This window comes from Zalophus californianus, chromosome 4 (assembly GCF_009762305.2).
Source record: "Zalophus californianus isolate mZalCal1 chromosome 4, mZalCal1.pri.v2, whole genome shotgun sequence".
Taxonomy (NCBI): Eukaryota; Metazoa; Chordata; class Mammalia; order Carnivora; family Otariidae; genus Zalophus; species Zalophus californianus.
In genome coordinates this window covers 30,876,789-30,893,040 of record NC_045598.1, presented here as the reverse complement: position 1 = coordinate 30,893,040, position 16,252 = coordinate 30,876,789, and the positions used below count along the sequence as shown (strand labels likewise).

The 16,252-nt window shown below is 49.6% G+C and overlaps 1 protein-coding gene across 1 annotated transcript; it reads left to right on the top strand.

Annotated features, from left to right (window-relative positions):
- Positions 1 to 1,661: 1,661 nt before the first annotated feature.
- MYCL (MYCL proto-oncogene, bHLH transcription factor) lies at positions 1,662 to 8,127 on the top strand. Its single transcript, XM_027581897.2, has 3 exons — positions 1,662 to 1,840; positions 2,179 to 2,683; positions 5,677 to 8,127. The coding sequence occupies exons 1-3, from the start codon at positions 1,733 to 1,735 to the stop codon at positions 6,273 to 6,275; spliced, it is 1,212 nt and encodes a 403-aa protein (XP_027437698.1). The 5' UTR covers positions 1,662 to 1,732; the 3' UTR covers positions 6,276 to 8,127.
- Positions 8,128 to 16,252: the final 8,125 nt, after the last annotated feature.

The window sequence follows — 16,252 nt, the reverse complement described above, 5'->3', positions numbered from 1 at the left end:
ACCAGAGAGCAAGTTGACAAAAGGCAGTTCCAAACCCTCTGCCTTAGGACTGCAACCAAACCTGGAACCTTTCTTATCTGCACCTTCATTCAGAACAAAGCAGGGAACACAGGCTGTCTCAATAAAATCTGGTTGGCTAAGTCACTAAGTCCACAAATATCTGCCAGAAGCTCTTCTAGGTACTGAGGCTACAAAGTTAGTAAGAACTAGTTGCTGCCTTCAGAGGTGTCCCACGTGCATTTTAGACCCAATATATTCAAAACTGAGGGTGTCATCTTCCCTGCCTTTTCTCCCAACCCATACATCAACTCACACTTTGTGTATGCTCCAACCACAGTGAATTGCTTGCACTTCTCACTTCCCTCTGCTGGGATGTCAACAGTGAGTACTTTGGTGTTCTTAGACCACAGGGGTGGGAGGAAAAGAGACAGCAGGCAATCTGGCTGCTGATTGTAGACAGCGACCAGACCTTAAATGCCACATAGAACATTCTAGATGTATGTATGTATGTATGTGTTCTAGATGTATGTATTGGTTGCTAACCCAAATTACTTGGCCTAAATAGAATGACCATATAGTTTAGCTTTTCTTTTCCCACGAAAGGCATAGAAGATGGATGACACTTCAGAGGGCTTATATGTCCATCATTTTGGCCATAGATGCAACTGCAAGCAATGGTCCCATTTTACAGATGAGCAAACAGAGGCTTCAAGTGACTTGGCCCCACAGCTAGCAAATAGCAAAGCAAAGGCTTTAATGAAGCTTCTTGACTCCAAATCCCCATTTTCTTTCCTCTAGTACTATAGCTCCTACAGAGCTGTTTTGTGTGTGGTGCGAGGGAAGGGAGATTCAGCCCAGACCCAGACCCTGGGAAAAAGTTCTCCTTACCACCAGTGCACCAGGGGCTGAGTCTGTTTTACTTGCCTCTCTTGGCCTAGTACCTTCCCTACTCTATCGTCTTAAAGAAAGCCTCACAATACCCCTGTAAGGTAAGTATTACCATCCCTTTATTTTATAGGTGAAACTGAAGCTCAGAAAGGTTAAGTTTCACGCTCCAAAGTCCGGAATCTTCCTACCTCGCCCCTCTGAGGTCCAGATTTGGACCACCGCGGTAAAGAAACTGGCCAACAGGTGATAAAGAGGATACCCGGGACCAGCCCCACTTCCGGGCTGAGGGCCGCCAGGTGGCGCGGTGGAGGTGCGCCAGTCCCCCCATCTACACCCGGGCCGCGGGGCAGAAGCACCTGAAATAAGCCCGCCAAGCGGGCTCGAGGGGCGGGGCAGGGAGTAGCCCTATTCCCTAGTCCGGAGTGCGCAAGGAGTGCGGCCTTAGTTTGCGTGCTGGGGACGGCCCAAGCCTAGCTGAAGAGTCACGCCTCCACTAGACGACCCTCAAACTGTGTCAGCTCGCTGCCTGCCCTGCACGACCCAGCGTGCAATTCATTTTGGGGGGGGTCCAGGGAATAGAGTAGAGCCGCAGAGAGCAGCCAGGAGGGGTGGGGCGGAGACTCCACCGCCCCCACCTGTCGGCGGAGGGGCGGGGGCGGGGCGGGGGGGCGGGGTCTGTCCCGTAGGGTCCGCCCCCGGCCCCAGAGCCCCGGGCGCGCGACGAGATATAAGGCAGCCGGAAACAATGCGCCTGCATCTCGCGCTCCCGCGCCGATCCCGGGAGCGTCCGGGCTGTCGTGCGCGAGCGAGGGCGGGGACGCGCGCGAGGGGGGGCGTGCTCTTGATGCGGGACGCGCGCTCGGTGGCGCGCATATGCCTGTGTGCGGGCTGCCGGGCTGCCCCGAGCCGGCGGGGAGCCGGTCCGCTCCAGGTGGTGGGCTGCCTGAGCGAGGTGAGGCCACGGGCAGCCGGGGGGCGGGCTGCAGGCTGCCTCTTGGGCACCAACGCGCCCCCGCCCGGCCCGGCCGGGCCCTGGGAGCTGCGCTCCGGGCGGCGCTGGCAAAGTTTGCTTTGAACTCGCTCCCCGCAGCGGAGTCCGCGCGCTGTGAGCCGCTTCCCTGGGCGCGCAGACCCAGGGCTGGGCTTCCCGGGACGCGAGGGAAGGGCGCGGGCTGCCAGCCGGGAGGTTGGGGAGGGACGAGAGCTTGGCAGCTGTGCTGTGCTGGGGGACCTGGGGACGCCTCCTTCCCCGGCCCGCACCCCATCAGCCAGTCCCCTTCCCTCCCGCAGGGAGCGGACATGGACTTCGACTCGTACCAGCACTATTTCTACGACTATGACTGCGGGGAAGATTTCTACCGCTCCACGGCGCCCAGTGAGGACATCTGGAAGAAATTCGAGCTGGTGCCGTCGCCCCCCACGTCGCCGCCCTGGGGCTCGGGTCCAGGCGCCGGGGACTCAGTCCCCGGAATTGGTCCCCCGGAGCCTTGGCCCGGAGGGGGCGCCGGGGAAGAGGCGGAATCCCGGGGCCATTCGAAAGCCTGGGGCAGGAACTACGCCTCCATCATCCGCCGTGACTGCATGTGGAGCGGCTTCTCCGCCCGGGAACGACTAGAGAGAGCGGTGAGCGACCGGCTCGCCGCCGGCGCACCCCGGGGGAACCCGCCCAAGGCGCCCGCGGCCCCAGACTGCGCTCCCAGCCTCGAAGCCGGCAACCCGGCTCCCGCTGTCCCCGGTCCGCTGGGCGAGCCCAAGACCCAGGCCTGCTCGGGGTCCGAGAGCCCAAGCGACTCGGGTAAGGACCGCCCCGGGCCATCCAAGAGGGGGGCACCCAAAGGGTGGCCAAAACTCTGCCGCTGTCTGAGGTCTGGCATTGGGTCTTCGCAAGCCCTTCGGCCACCTCCCCCTTTCTCTGGCTGAAGCTGCCGGTGTAGCCCCCGGCGGTGTCTGTCTGGCACGTGGGTGTGTTAGTAAACAGTTTGAAGAAGTGGCGTGGGAGCCAGCGTCCTTTTGATGATGATTGAAGCCCCAGGGGACAAGGGAGACAGGGTGAGGCTTAGCGCTTAGAGAGGACAATACTAGGATTGGACTGTAGGGGATTTCTGTCCTCCGGAGGCTGGAAGGGGTCCCTTAAAGGTCACTCCAGGCTTGAAGTTTTTTGTTGCTGCCACTTTCCCTGGGGAAACTCACACTCCCCTAGGGAGAGAGGAAGCTGAGGAGCCTTTTGTGCAAAGCCAAAGCCTTCACCCTTTAAAAAATCTAGTTTCCTGTCTGCTTTACTTTAAAATGCCAATAATGCCCTCCCACCCTTTACCATTTGTGCCCCACACGATCACCCACCAGACAGGCAGCAGAGCAATGAACGCTCCCCATTAACAGATGGAAAAACTGAGGCTTAGAAATAGGAAATCACTAGAACTGAGCCCCATCTTCTTTTGCCCAACCCTCCATTGCAACCAGGCACTTCCTTGATGTTTCCAGGGTCTTCATGGTAGCTTATCCCGGAAGGGCTACACCTTGGTTTGTTGCTTTGGTCTGAGTTGGGAAGATGTTCCTTTAGCTCCCTCCTAATTTCACCTGTAGGCTCTGTGTAGCTGCTTCCTTGCATTCAACAAATGTTCTTTGGCCCCTGCTCTGAGCTAGGTGCTGGGGTCACAGATATGGAACCAGCCTCCTCCTCCACCCTTGGATGCAAATTTAAACCTCACTAAGGGCAGACTTTGAGCATCCTGTGCCACCAAACTACGATATTCTTAGCCTAGCCTCTTAGACCTCTAACCAGGAGAGAGACTGGAGAGGGTGCTTCTATAGCATGTCAACTGACTAGCATCAGGTAAATCCGGACCTAGAAAACTCGCAGTAGCTTTTAAAGAATAACTTTTACATGACCTATTGAGAGGGAACTGGGGAGTGGGTATGGAAGTTGTCATACACTTGAGGGGAAAAATAAGGATAACAAGAAATTAAAAGTCAATTTTTTTTGGTCCACTGTGTTAAGGTCATTTTTAACCTGCTTGCTTTCAACACCAAGAGCTCATGTTTGTTTAATGGCTGGAATGGGAGTTTTGAGATCAAGAAACCAATAAAGATGTATCTCTACAAAAGCTGATGGAGTGGTAGAGTGGAAAGCGCATTGTCTGGGGAGTTTGGAGATCTTAGTTTGAGATCCAGAACATTACAAAGGTGATATGCGGACATGGCTGATCTGGATCTCAGTTTCTCCTGCACACGAGAGGGTTGGACTTGATTGTCCAGCTGAGGCCATTTCCTTGTCTGGGTAGAGTTAGACCATCCCTGAAAAGAACGGTGTCTTACATTATTTCTTCCTTAGGCAGAAGCTTACCAGCTATGAGGTTTAACACTGAAATATTAAAGGTTTGGGATATGGGGAAGCCTCCTGAATCATTTTCTGGCTTGCCCTTTAACCTGAACCTGTTTGCAAGCTCCTGGTTCACTCACAGGCCACATGGCCCAGAACAAAATGCAACAGATTGCAAACAATAAGGGGGGGGGGGTGAGGAGAGTGACTGACGGCAAGGCTCAGCCAATAGAGGCTAGGCGCTGGGTAAAACAGCAGCCCAAACACAGCTTAGCCAGCCAATCACAGGCTTTGTGGCCAGGAGGGCTGAATGGTCAGGTTTTATTAATGGAGAAATAATGCGATTGTCCACACAATGGAAGCCTTCCTGACAAAGGGGCTCAAGCATCCTGATATTCAAAAGAGGCCGAGAACTGAGCTCTTCTGTTGTCAGGCTGAAATGCATTAAGGTGGCCTTCTATGTGGGGGCTGCAAAATGCGTGAAGCAGGAAGGCTGTCCCCTATTTGCACCTCTCCGTGGTTGAGTAGCCTAAGAGACCTTTGAGCCAGGGAATGACAGGGGCATTTCCAGGCGCCTCCAGGTCCCTGGTGTTTTGGCCCTTGTATTGGGACAGTCTGTTGCTGCTCAGTTCCCTGTCCCCCGCACAGGTCGCTTGGAAATGTTTGCTTGTACCTTTGTGAAGTTCCAGCAGCTCTTGCCGACAGGCGAATACAAATCCAACCCTCTTCTGGTCCAGGGAAGGGGGTGGGGCAGGCGACCTATAAATGATGGATGACTAGAAACCCATTGAAACCAGGAGCAAAATGCTCCTGAGGGAAACCCGTTCCCTCCCGCTGTGGGTGAGGAGGGATGGGTTGTAGTCCTCCCTTCTCAGAATCTTTAGCTGAAAAGGATGGCAGAATTGAGAGGTGGAGGAATAATAGGATTTATAACTTGTGAAAAGTAACAATTCCCCAAGTGCAGACTGTGCTGGGCAGGAACAAAGGGCAGCTCTGCCCACAGACCCCTCATTTACAATTCTGATGGGGCATGAAAGAGCCCGACCGGGGAAGATCTTTATAGCTAAACTTTGTCCCAGGGCCGATAGCTCTTTCTCTCCATCCCCTCGGTGGGGGAGGGGAGCGCCTGGGCAGACTGGGGGCTGTTGGCTTGGGTCTGCCTTTTGTTCTTATCTAAGCCTTGCTGTGCAAAAGGAAATTGGAGAATATTTTCCTTCTTGCTTATTTCCCCTTCTTTCCTTCACGCTGCCCTTACCCCCTTACAAATGAACCAGTTGTCTTTCTCCTCACTTCAATCTGTTTATATCCAAATGGAGAAAATGTCAGCTCCTTTCCCAAGCCCCAGGGTAGGGGTGTGTGTGTGTGTGTGTGTGTGTGTGTGTGTGTGCGCGCGTGTGTGTGTGTGTGTGTGCGCGCGCGCGCGTTTCTCATGGGGTATGTTTCTTCTCTGGATCTCTCTTCTTGGACAGAGAGTGAAGAAATTGACGTCGTGACAGTGGAGAAGAGACAGTCCCTGGGTGTACGGAAGCCGGTCACCATCACAGTGCGGGCAGACCCTTTGGACCCCTGCATGAAACACTTCCACATCTCCATCCATCAGCAACAACACAACTACGCTGCCCGTTTTCCTCCAGAAAGCTGTTCCCAAGGAGGGGCTCCAGAGAGAGGTCCCCAAGAAGAGGCTCTGGAGAGAGATGCCCCAGAGGAAAAGGAAGAAGAGGCAGATGAAGAGATTGTGAGTCCCCCACCTGTAGAAAGCGATGCTCCCCAGTCCTGCCACCCCAAAGCTGCCAGTTCCGACACTGAGGACGTGACCAAGAGGAAGAACCACAACTTCCTGGAGCGCAAGCGGCGGAATGACCTCCGTTCTAGGTTCTTGGCCCTGAGGGACCAGGTACCCACCCTGGCCAGCTGCTCCAAGGCCCCCAAAGTGGTGATCCTGAGCAAGGCCTTGGAGTACTTGCAAGCCCTCGTGGGGGCTGAGAAGAGGATGGCCACGGAGAAAAGGCAGCTCCGATGCCGGCAGCAGCAACTGCAGAAGAGAATTGCGTACCTCAGCGGCTACTAAGTGACCAAAAAGCCTGACTGCTCCGTCTTACAGAGACCCGAGTTTATTTTTTCACCTTCCTTCTCCCCCTTAGTAATTTGCACATTTTGGTGACGGTGGGACAGTCCGAACAGTACATTCCAGAATGCAGCGCAGCCGGTGCACACACTCTAAGGGCTTGCATTCCTGGAAACCTTGAAACCCAGCTCTCCTTCTTCCCTGACTCACAGGAGCACTGGGTCTTCTCTGGCACCTTTGGCTTCTCAGGCAGGCAGCTGACTGAGGAGACTTGGGGTCTGCCTAGCTCACTAGCTCGGAAGAAAAGACTGACAGATGCTATGCAACAGGTGGTGGACGTTGTCGGGGGGCTCCAGCCGGCATGAAATGTCACACTCCGGATGAGCTTCGGGCTGGGAAAGGATGCTCCCACCGGTGTCTCTGGGGTGATGCTGGGACAGCTGGGCCCGGACACTCTCCCTGAGGCTCTTCTTTCCAGGAGACACACGAGCTGTCTTGGGTGAAGACAGGCTCACAGACTTGATCAACATGGACCGTTACCTCACTGTCAGACACTTTACAGTAGCTGAGGAGTTGGAAACCTTAAATATATATATATAAATATATATATATATAAAATTATGTTAGCCAGCACCCCTCCTCCCACTCTAAATGCTACGACCTTGAGAACATTTAAAGAGCTTGGCCTCTAGATTCTTTGTCTCAAAGCCATCTGGGCCCTATCCTCTGAGGGAGAAACCATTCTGTCCCCACAAGGGATTTTTTTGTTTCCTTCTGCCTTTGTTCTGCAATGGGCTCTTCAGCACCCCTTTCCCACCGGTCAGAAATATTTCCCCAAGACCCTGGGAAATGGGTCCTAGCCTGCAGCCTGGGAAAGGCTTGGAGTCCTGGCTGTGAACGTGTTATCTGCCCAGGTGTTTTCCATCTTGGAATCTTTACTCAAGGCAGATGTCAGGCACCTCCGGAGGGAGAACTCTACCACTTCCTCTTTCCCACTTCCCTCTCACCTCAATCCCTGACTGGTAAGTTTGAAGTTCTACTAGAACCATGCAAACTGTCCTAGTGCAACTCCAAGGAGCTAGCTTGCTGGCTCTGCAGCCACCCTTGGGCCCCTTGCCAGCCTGACATGAGTCAGATCTCTTTCCCAGCGTCTGGGCCTTACTGAAGTTCTTGCTAGGAGAGCTGCTGGGACTCATCCAGTGCTCCAGAAGGTGGACTAGTTTCCTGGTGGGTTTTAAAGGAGCTTCCAGGAACTCTGCTTAGCCGACCATGGATTTTGCCCCAGGTGAACTTCGTACCTCCAAGTGGATTCTAGGTGCAGCCTCCAGTCTGGAAAGGCATCCAACCCAACAGGTGTCCTGTGGGCAAACTCAGGAGCCCCTAAGCCTGGCCCAGAAGAAAGATCAGCCCCTCCAGAACCCTGCCCAGGGCAGCAGGTGCCTACTGGCTGTGGTTTGGAAAGTGGGGGAGGGGAGGATGGTAGAACATTCTCTGTGGTTCTGCAAAGCCAGCTGCTGCTTCCAAACTTATTATGCACAATGGTCTGTTTCTGAGGTTGCTTCATGGCCTCAGAGAACCCCAGTGGAAGTTTGGGAAAAAACCTCTCTACCTTCTGGAGTATGGTTTTCAGGAGCCAACTGACTTCTGGAACTGTCTTTGGAGAACAGGTGGGATGTAGGTTACTGATGTATCACCTGAATAGCTTGTGTTTTATAAGCTGCTGTTGGGTATTAAGCTGGGAGCAGTGGTTTGTTTTATTTGTTTTTTTTTTTTAATACTGTATTTTTGTATGCCTTTTGCAAAGTGGTGTTAATTGTTTTTGTACAAGGAAAAAAAAACAACTCTTGGGCAATTCTCCTGTTGCAAGAGTCTGATTTATTTTGAAAGGCAAGTTTACCTGAAATTTTGTATTTAATTGTGATTATCGATTGCCTGATTTTAAAATGTTGCCTTCTGGGACTTCTGCTAATAAAAGATTTCTCAAACATGTCAGAGTGGGGGGCACCTTATGCCAACCAAGTCCCCCTGAGCCAAGGAAAACGATTTCAGGGTAACCACCAGTGATCTAGAGGGTTGTATTTCTCCAACCATGTTGCTAACCAGGTCATTCCACTTTGGGTTCCTGAAATGCCATTTCAGACATGTCTAAACAATGTCAGTGCAGTGCTTGGTGTACTTAGTGAACGTGAAATTCTCTTGTGAATTGCAAGGAGTGCTGAATTTGTACTTTAGAAGGTTTGAAATCCCAGTTCCATTACCTAGCTTGTTCTGTGCCTTTTAGCTTTACCTCTGTGACCCTTAGTCTCCTAATCTGTAAAATGGGGATAAATACTACTGCACAGGGGGTTGGCAGGTATTAATGAAGTAGTAGACTTTAGGCCCCTTTCTTTTTTTCTTTTTAAGATTTATTTATTTATGGGGGGGCTGGGGCAGAGGGAGAGGGAGAGAGAAACCCAAGTAGACTCTGCACTGAGCGCCGAGCCCGATAAGGGGCTCGATCTCACGACCCTGAGAGCAGGGCTCTGAGATCATGCATGACCTGAGCCGAAACCAAGATTTGGATGTTTAATCCACCGCACCACTCAGGCGCCCCTAAGCCCCTTCCTAGAGTATAAAGCCTTTTATTCTTTAAGGTGGTACCGTTCTTACCTTAGTGATCCGATGACTTTGCAGGATGTCTTAAAAATTCTCTATGGTTTTGTGACGTAATGTGATTTTTTTTTCCTTCTCCCTCAATTAATGAAAGAAAATGAAGGCTCCCCTTCCCTCTCCCATCATTCTCATAAACTTGCCATAAATGCAAAAAGGGAAAATTGAATAATCGCCATTCCTTAACTGACTGAGCTACCCAGGCGCCCTGTAATAATCGCCATTCCTGATAGAACACTGCCTATGCCAAAGCACTCTGCTCCCTCTTACATAGGGCACCACAACCAACTGCTTGCCGGGGCCAGGGAGGAGGGAGACTGAGGTTCTCAGGGAGAAAACAAAACTGCCCAAAGTGACTGGGCTAGTAAGTAAATGAATTGGGATGGAAACCTGCTCTGCCTATCTCCACAGCCTGAGGTCTTAATCACTGCATAATAACGACAGCGTGTTTTGTTAGCACGGGGTGTGTGGGGGAGGTAAATACGGAATTCCATCACTTAACTGCTTGTTGGAATTGTCTCTCCTTGGGGCCATTGTGCCTGCCACTTATTGGGATGAACTAGAGCAGATGTTCCATGACCAGTACTGTGCCGCATTTGTGGGCTGGGTGGCTTAGTCTTGCCCCAGAGAGCCCCCCACCCCCACCCCAGGTCTGGGAAAGGCCAACAGTTGCTGTTTGGAAAGGCCATGAGCATCATGGTGGAGGGAGGCCAATTTGCCTCAGTTAAATCCTTCCTTACAACTCTCTCCTGGCTGGTATTGCCTGCCTGCTCTCCCTCTCTTCTTATATAGCCTGAGTAGAGTCAAAAAGCTCCTATAAATTCCTCACGTTTGCAAAGTGCCTCTCATCACAATGTGTAAGTACGCAACCTCTGCCACAGAGTACCGGAGCCCAGAGCAGATTCTGGCTCAAGGTCACATAACAAAATCAGAATCCCAAACCCAGTCTCCTGTCAGGTAAACTTTCCACCCCGTCCCCACTGCCTCCAAGTCACCAAACCTAGTTTGTAAGTAGTTGTTTGATAAAAATAAGCTTGCATTGTTGGGACTCTCTTTTTAGAACTGCAGTTCCCTCTTTCAGTTCTAGTCACTCTGCTCCCAGTATACTCATCCAACTTCTTTGATGCCATTTATCAAGAGACTAATTTGTAGGACTTCTCTCCCTTTCCTGGCCTTGAAAGAATTCATGGGCCCTTGGTAAAATAGCAGGGACTCCTAGGTACGGGGACTGGTGTTAGTTGTTTTACATATCTTAATTCTTACAATAACCTAGAGAACAGGGTGGCATCAGCCCCATTGCACAGATGAGCAAACTGAAGCTCAGGCACATTGAAATCATTTGTCCAAGCCCACACAGCTAGGACCAGCCGTCTGTCTCCAAGCTTCAGCTCCTCTGAGTCCAACTCTGCTGAGAAAGGAGTGGGAATAAAGCCATCTCCTGGGGGGAAGGGAGGGTGTTTCTGGAATGTGAAGTATTTTAAGCTCCTTCCTAGCTCATTTCTACAGACTCCTACCTTTATCTTTGTCTGAAAATAGTCGGGAGTTTATTCCTGGATTTCAGAGAACAATTTCTACAAATTAGGTTTGACTGAATAGTACACCTAAGGGACTGTGCACCCAACTCGAGGACATGCATGTGGACAATAAGGGGCAGCTGAGAAGCCACACTTACTGTAGAAAAGAAAGGTCACCCTCCCTGTTAGACAATAAAAGGCTAACACGTGTGCTAATTCCCACCCCTGTGGGAAGCTATTTTTGTGGGGACTGAGACAGGTTGAACTATCTTAGATATGCTGAATTCGTCTAAAGTGCTCCCGAGGTTAGGATATTCCAGAATATTCACTTTAGAAGGACGAGGGGAGGACGGGGATGGCTTTGTTGCTTTGGAAGGTGATAGGAGGGAGTGGGAAAGAGTTTTCCTTCCTGCGGGTAAGGATAGCCAGTTGGAAGATGATTGATGAGTGGGTGACTGGGGAGGGGTGGAGGGGAGGTGTCTAAATGTGTCAGCGGAAGCTCCGCTGGGGTGTGAGCATTTCTACTTTAAGCCCGGTGGGCAGCTCTTGTTAATGTCTTTATTTGGAACTGCTGCCAAAGGGATCAACCGTATTAACGTTACCATTCTCTGGGCCAGGAAATGTAAATATGTTCTTAAAGTCTCTAATCAGGTGACTTATTAAATAATTAGACTCCGCGCCAGGGGCCCAGTAGGTGCCCAGGAAGTGTTGGATTGCCTTTAAACTTGTAGGAAGCAGTACGGCTAAGTGGTCTCCCACACCCAACAGATCTTAGTTCCAAATCTGGCTCTGCATTTTCCAGCTGTATCTTTGCCACGACCTTGGGCAAATTATTACCTTCTCTGTGAAACAGGTCGAAATAATAGCACCCACTTCATGGGGTTGTTGTGAGCAATAGTAAGTGCTCAGTAAATGATTAGTGTTTTTCAAGCCATTTAGCAAGCCACACCTAGAATACAGATTAGTCATATCTGAAAAGCGATGGAAGAGATTGGTAAAATAAGGAATCTTCCCAGAAGGAGTACTTAAAGTAATCTGGAGTGCACAGACTGATGCCTCAAGAGGAAATAGGTCATTAGGGAAAGAGTAGCCAGGGTTTGGGGAGGTTGAGCAAGGCACAGGGGTAAAAGGAGGCATAAGACCTGAGCTTCCGGCTGGTCCACAGCATCCCACGACCCACGGCAGGCAAGAGCTGTGAGTCTGGGATGCTGTGGCACCTATGGGCCCTCCCTGTGTCCTTACTGGGCACTGCGGTATCTTCGAACTGAGCTGGAGTCAACTGACCCCATTTCGCCAGTTAAACCCTTGAATGTCTGTTTGTTCAGGCAGTGACTCTCAAACTTGAACGTGTGTTAAGAACCTACTCCCCGCCCCCACCTGATGCACTAGGTCAGAGCCAGGAATCTACGCTGCTGACAAGCAAGCAGGAAGGTGGAATCCTGAGGTCACACTTAGAAGAACATTGGAATGAGGAATTGGAGCCAGGTCCTGTGGAGATTTAACAACAACAAAAAAAAAAGTAGCCACAGAAGGTGGTGTAGATGGCATAGTATGATGGTTAAGAACAGGGATTTGGAGTTACTACCTGTGTGATGTTGGGCAAATCCCTTAACCTCCCTGAGTCCTAGAAGTTTCCTTCTTCTCTGAAATGGATATAATATTAACACCTACCTCACAGAGCTGTTGTAAAGATTCAACAGGTAGTTATATGTAAAACACTTCGAACAGTGCCCGCCACAGAGTGAGAGCAGTGATCTATAAAGCTAGGCTCCTTGTGGAAGTTCATGAGCATGTGAACACGACCACAAGATAAGGCAGGATACATCTCAGACGAGGGCTACAAGCCTCAGAAGGGGAAGAGAGCACTCTGTTTGGAGTCATCAAGAAAGTTCTTGGTGGAGACACTGACTATAACTGGAACTGGAAGTCCCTGCGGCCTGTAGCCAAGTGAAGAGGAGGAAGATGTTCTAGGCGGAGGGAATAGTTTGGGGGGAAGAGGGGATTGGGAAGGTTGTATGGAGTCTGGGGAATGGGGAAGAATCTGGTTTGATGTGCTGGCTGGGTGGTCACATTTTTACAAAACAAGAGTTGCGCTGGATTTCTAAAAGGACCCCTTTTTTTTTTTTTAAAGATTTTATTTATTTATTTGAGAAAGAGAATGAGAGGGAGAGAGAGCATGAGAGGGGGGAGGGTCAGAGGGAGAAGCAGGCTCCCTGCTGAGCAGGGAGCCCGATGTGGGACTCGATCCCAGGACTCCAGGATCATGACCTGAGCCGAAGGCAGTCGCTTAACCAACTGAGCCACCCAGGCGCCCCTAAAAGGACCCTTTTGATAGCCAACATCCTCAGTGATTCTTTGAAATAGGGAAGTCAGGGAAAGAAACTGATTGTGGTTTGGGACACCATGAGGTTTGAGGTGATGGTGTCATACGAAATAGGGCACCCAACAGGAAGTTGAGGATGTGATACTAAAGCTTTAGGAAGGGGTTTGCAAGGAAGGTACAGATTTGAGACTCATCAGGATATAAAGATGATGAAGGCCCAACCTGCCAAGCCATGAGAAAGAGAAGGGGCCAGAGACACAGAGGAGAGGGCTTGAAAGAGCCATGAGCTCAGGACTGGAAAGGAGCATCTTTTTCCCTTTTGCACTTACCCCACTCTGATCTTCCAGGCCCTCGGGGCTTCACTGTGGGTGTGCAGGCCCTCTTAGACAGCCACAGAATACTGGAAGTGAGCTCCCTCTGAGAACATTCTGGTGAGCTCCGGAGAAAACCCCATAACTTAACTTTAGGTATAACATAAACCCTATAACATGGTGAGCTCCACTCTCTTGTGAGGGGAACCTCACTTGTTTTGAGCAATTCCGAGCTCCCAAATTTGAATCGACAATTCGCCAATGGAAACAGCAACAGATGAAAATTACTGTGATTACTCACAGGCCCTCTACTGGGTTGTATTTTTGTCCCCCACCAATCTCATGTCTATCCAGAACCCACGAATGTGACCTTGTTTGGAAATAGGGTGTCTGCAGATGTAATCAAGTTAAGATGATGTCATAGTGGATTAAGATGGTCTCTGATTCAAGGACTGGTGTCCTAGGGAGGGAGAAATGTGGACAGAGACACACACAGAAAAGATGGCCATATGAAGACAGACACAGGATTGGAGTCATGCTGCCACAAACCAAAGAATGCTAGAAGCTAGAAGTTAGAAGAGGCAAAGAAGGATTCTTCCTTAGAGGGAGGCTTCGGACCATGGCCCTGCCACCCCTTGATTTTGGGCTTCTGGGGTCCAGAACTGTGAAAGAATACATTTCTGTTGTTTTGAGCCACACAGTTTGTGGTAATGTGTTATGGCAGCCCTAGGAGACCAATACAGGCACCGAGTGTGTCATGAAATAATCCCACAAGATATATTTTTTATTTGGGATACCTAATTAGTATGGGGGTCAGGCTGAAAAGGCACCTAGGGTTATAGAAAAAGCTAGTGTTCTCTGGCCTTGGAAACAGAGGCTTCAGACCTCCCATGGCATGTTCCTCCTTCTGTCCTCTCACAGCATCCTCTAGATTTCCATGTTGAACATTTGAGCTTTCTGGATGCTTCCCTTTGAATGGCCTTTCCACTCTAATGGCTTCACCTTTAGCCTCGTCCCTATGCTTCTTCTTATTTCTAAAAAAAATGTTTAAATACATCATTTAAAATATAGAGGACAGGAAATAATATAATGAACACTAATGGGTCATCACCCAGATATCCCCTCTACCTCTCCACACTTCCTCCTTTCTCCTTTTTTGCCATGTTCCCATGCCCATCCCACCCTGTACACAGCACTCAGTTTTCTAGAGAAAGTGAGGCAGGTGCAGAGGTTGCCCAGCCTGACTATACATCTGTCCTACAGACAGACACTCTACAACACACGCACACACTGGGGATGATGATTAGGTGGCTGGCTGTGGACTTTCAGAAGGGGAGGCAAAGAATTATTACCCTCCAAGTAATCTGAGTGTCCTTAGTTCCTTATTCTTATAGTTTAGATATGTTCTGGACTGAAGCCATCCCAGCATTTTTGCCTTTTCAACTAGAATTTCTTTACCCCCAAATAATCTGTAAGCATTGGAGTATGGGAAGTAGTCTTCTGCAACCTCCACCTCTAGGTATACAATATACTTTAAGTGAAAGACTCCCTTTCCTCTTGAATTATCTTTCAGAATAGATTGAGCTACTTCCCATCCGGCCTCAGAGAAGGGGGAGAGGGGTCAGGGCATGACTACAAATAGCTTTCTTTTCTTTTTTCTTTTTTCTTAATTAATTTATTTTAGAGAGAGAGAGAGGGAGGGAGGGGGGAGGGAGGAGCAGAGGGAGACGGAGAAAGAGAGAGAGAGAATCTCTAGCAGACTCCCTGCTGAGCAAGGAGCCCAACACAGGACTCAATCCCACAACCCTGAGATCATGATCTGAGCAGAAATCAAAAACTGGTCACTCAACCGACTGAGCCACCCAGGAGCCCCCAAATAGCTTTCTCGGCAACATTTTGTCACCTTTTGTCTCCTTATTACTGTGTAAAGCTTCCCATTAGAGGATTTTATATTGTCTTTAAAATAAATTCTTATTAATTCTTGGACATAGACTTCAATTTCTCAATTTTCCCTTGAACTTAAACACTCCAATGAGGATTTCAAGTTACAGATTATCTTGAAGGAATTATTCTTAGTATAATTTGGAGTTCAGAAGATCACTGGGGAGACAAACAGTTACAAATGAAATAGCCTAAAGGTATTTTAAAAATATGTTCCTATTCTCTTTTGGTAGGACTGGTAGAATTAAAACAAATGGAAATGGTATGATGTTTTTCCCACTTCTCCTGATTTGTTTTGGACCATGGGCTCCATTCTGATTTAGGAGTCTTTCCTGCTCAGCATTTCAGTGATAATTCTCCCCATGGTCTATAGGATCCCTGTTCTCTTTGTTTCTATAGCAACAGTCCCGTGTTGCTTGGCTAGAAGCAATTTTCTGCTGTGGTGAAGCCCCATTTTTTTCATTCCTTTCTCCCCAGTTGCCTTGGTAACCAGCTTCTCCCTCTTTGGGTCTCTCAGTGGTAAATTCCACTCCCCTTTTTTTTTCTCTCTCTAGTAACAGTCACCTGCTCATGACTTGGACAGTGCTTTCCCATCTGTGAGTGGGCATACTCTGTCATGGTCAGATTGTCATCATGAAATTAGCCTCCCTTTTGCTTTATTTGCATCATTTCTCCTGCCTGCCATCTTTCTAGTGGTTGTCATAGCAACCATACCCTCTGAAAGTCTCCAGGCAAAGGCTCTACAGTTAACAACCATCATGTGAGAGTGTCTGCCAATATACGGCCACACATCTCGATTTTAAAACCAGCCCCAGGCGGGTACCACAAATTGGAGAGAACAGGCTTTTGATCAAAGCAGACTGGGTTGAGAAAAGGAGGTACAGAGTACCCTGGGTTCTGATGTTCTCCAAACAATACATGTAGCCACAAGGTTTAGGCTGGGTCTGCAAAAGAGTGACCATTATGCCACCAGTGATCCAAGCGATTGAGAAATGTATTGGCAGTTATTCCAGGCAGGCCTATCGTATGCTCTAAACTTCCAGGGGTAATTTCTTGGGCCCAAGGGATCGGGTGATATGACCTGAGAGCTAGGCAGAGCCAAGTAATCTCAGGGAGAAAGAAATTAACCCTTAAATTGTCTAACAAGGGGTTAGTAGAATATATATTTAGGTACTTTTACATAGTACCGAAAATTTCTCTGCTCTTAGGCTGCTGCTCTTATCTCTTTTTTTTTTATGATTT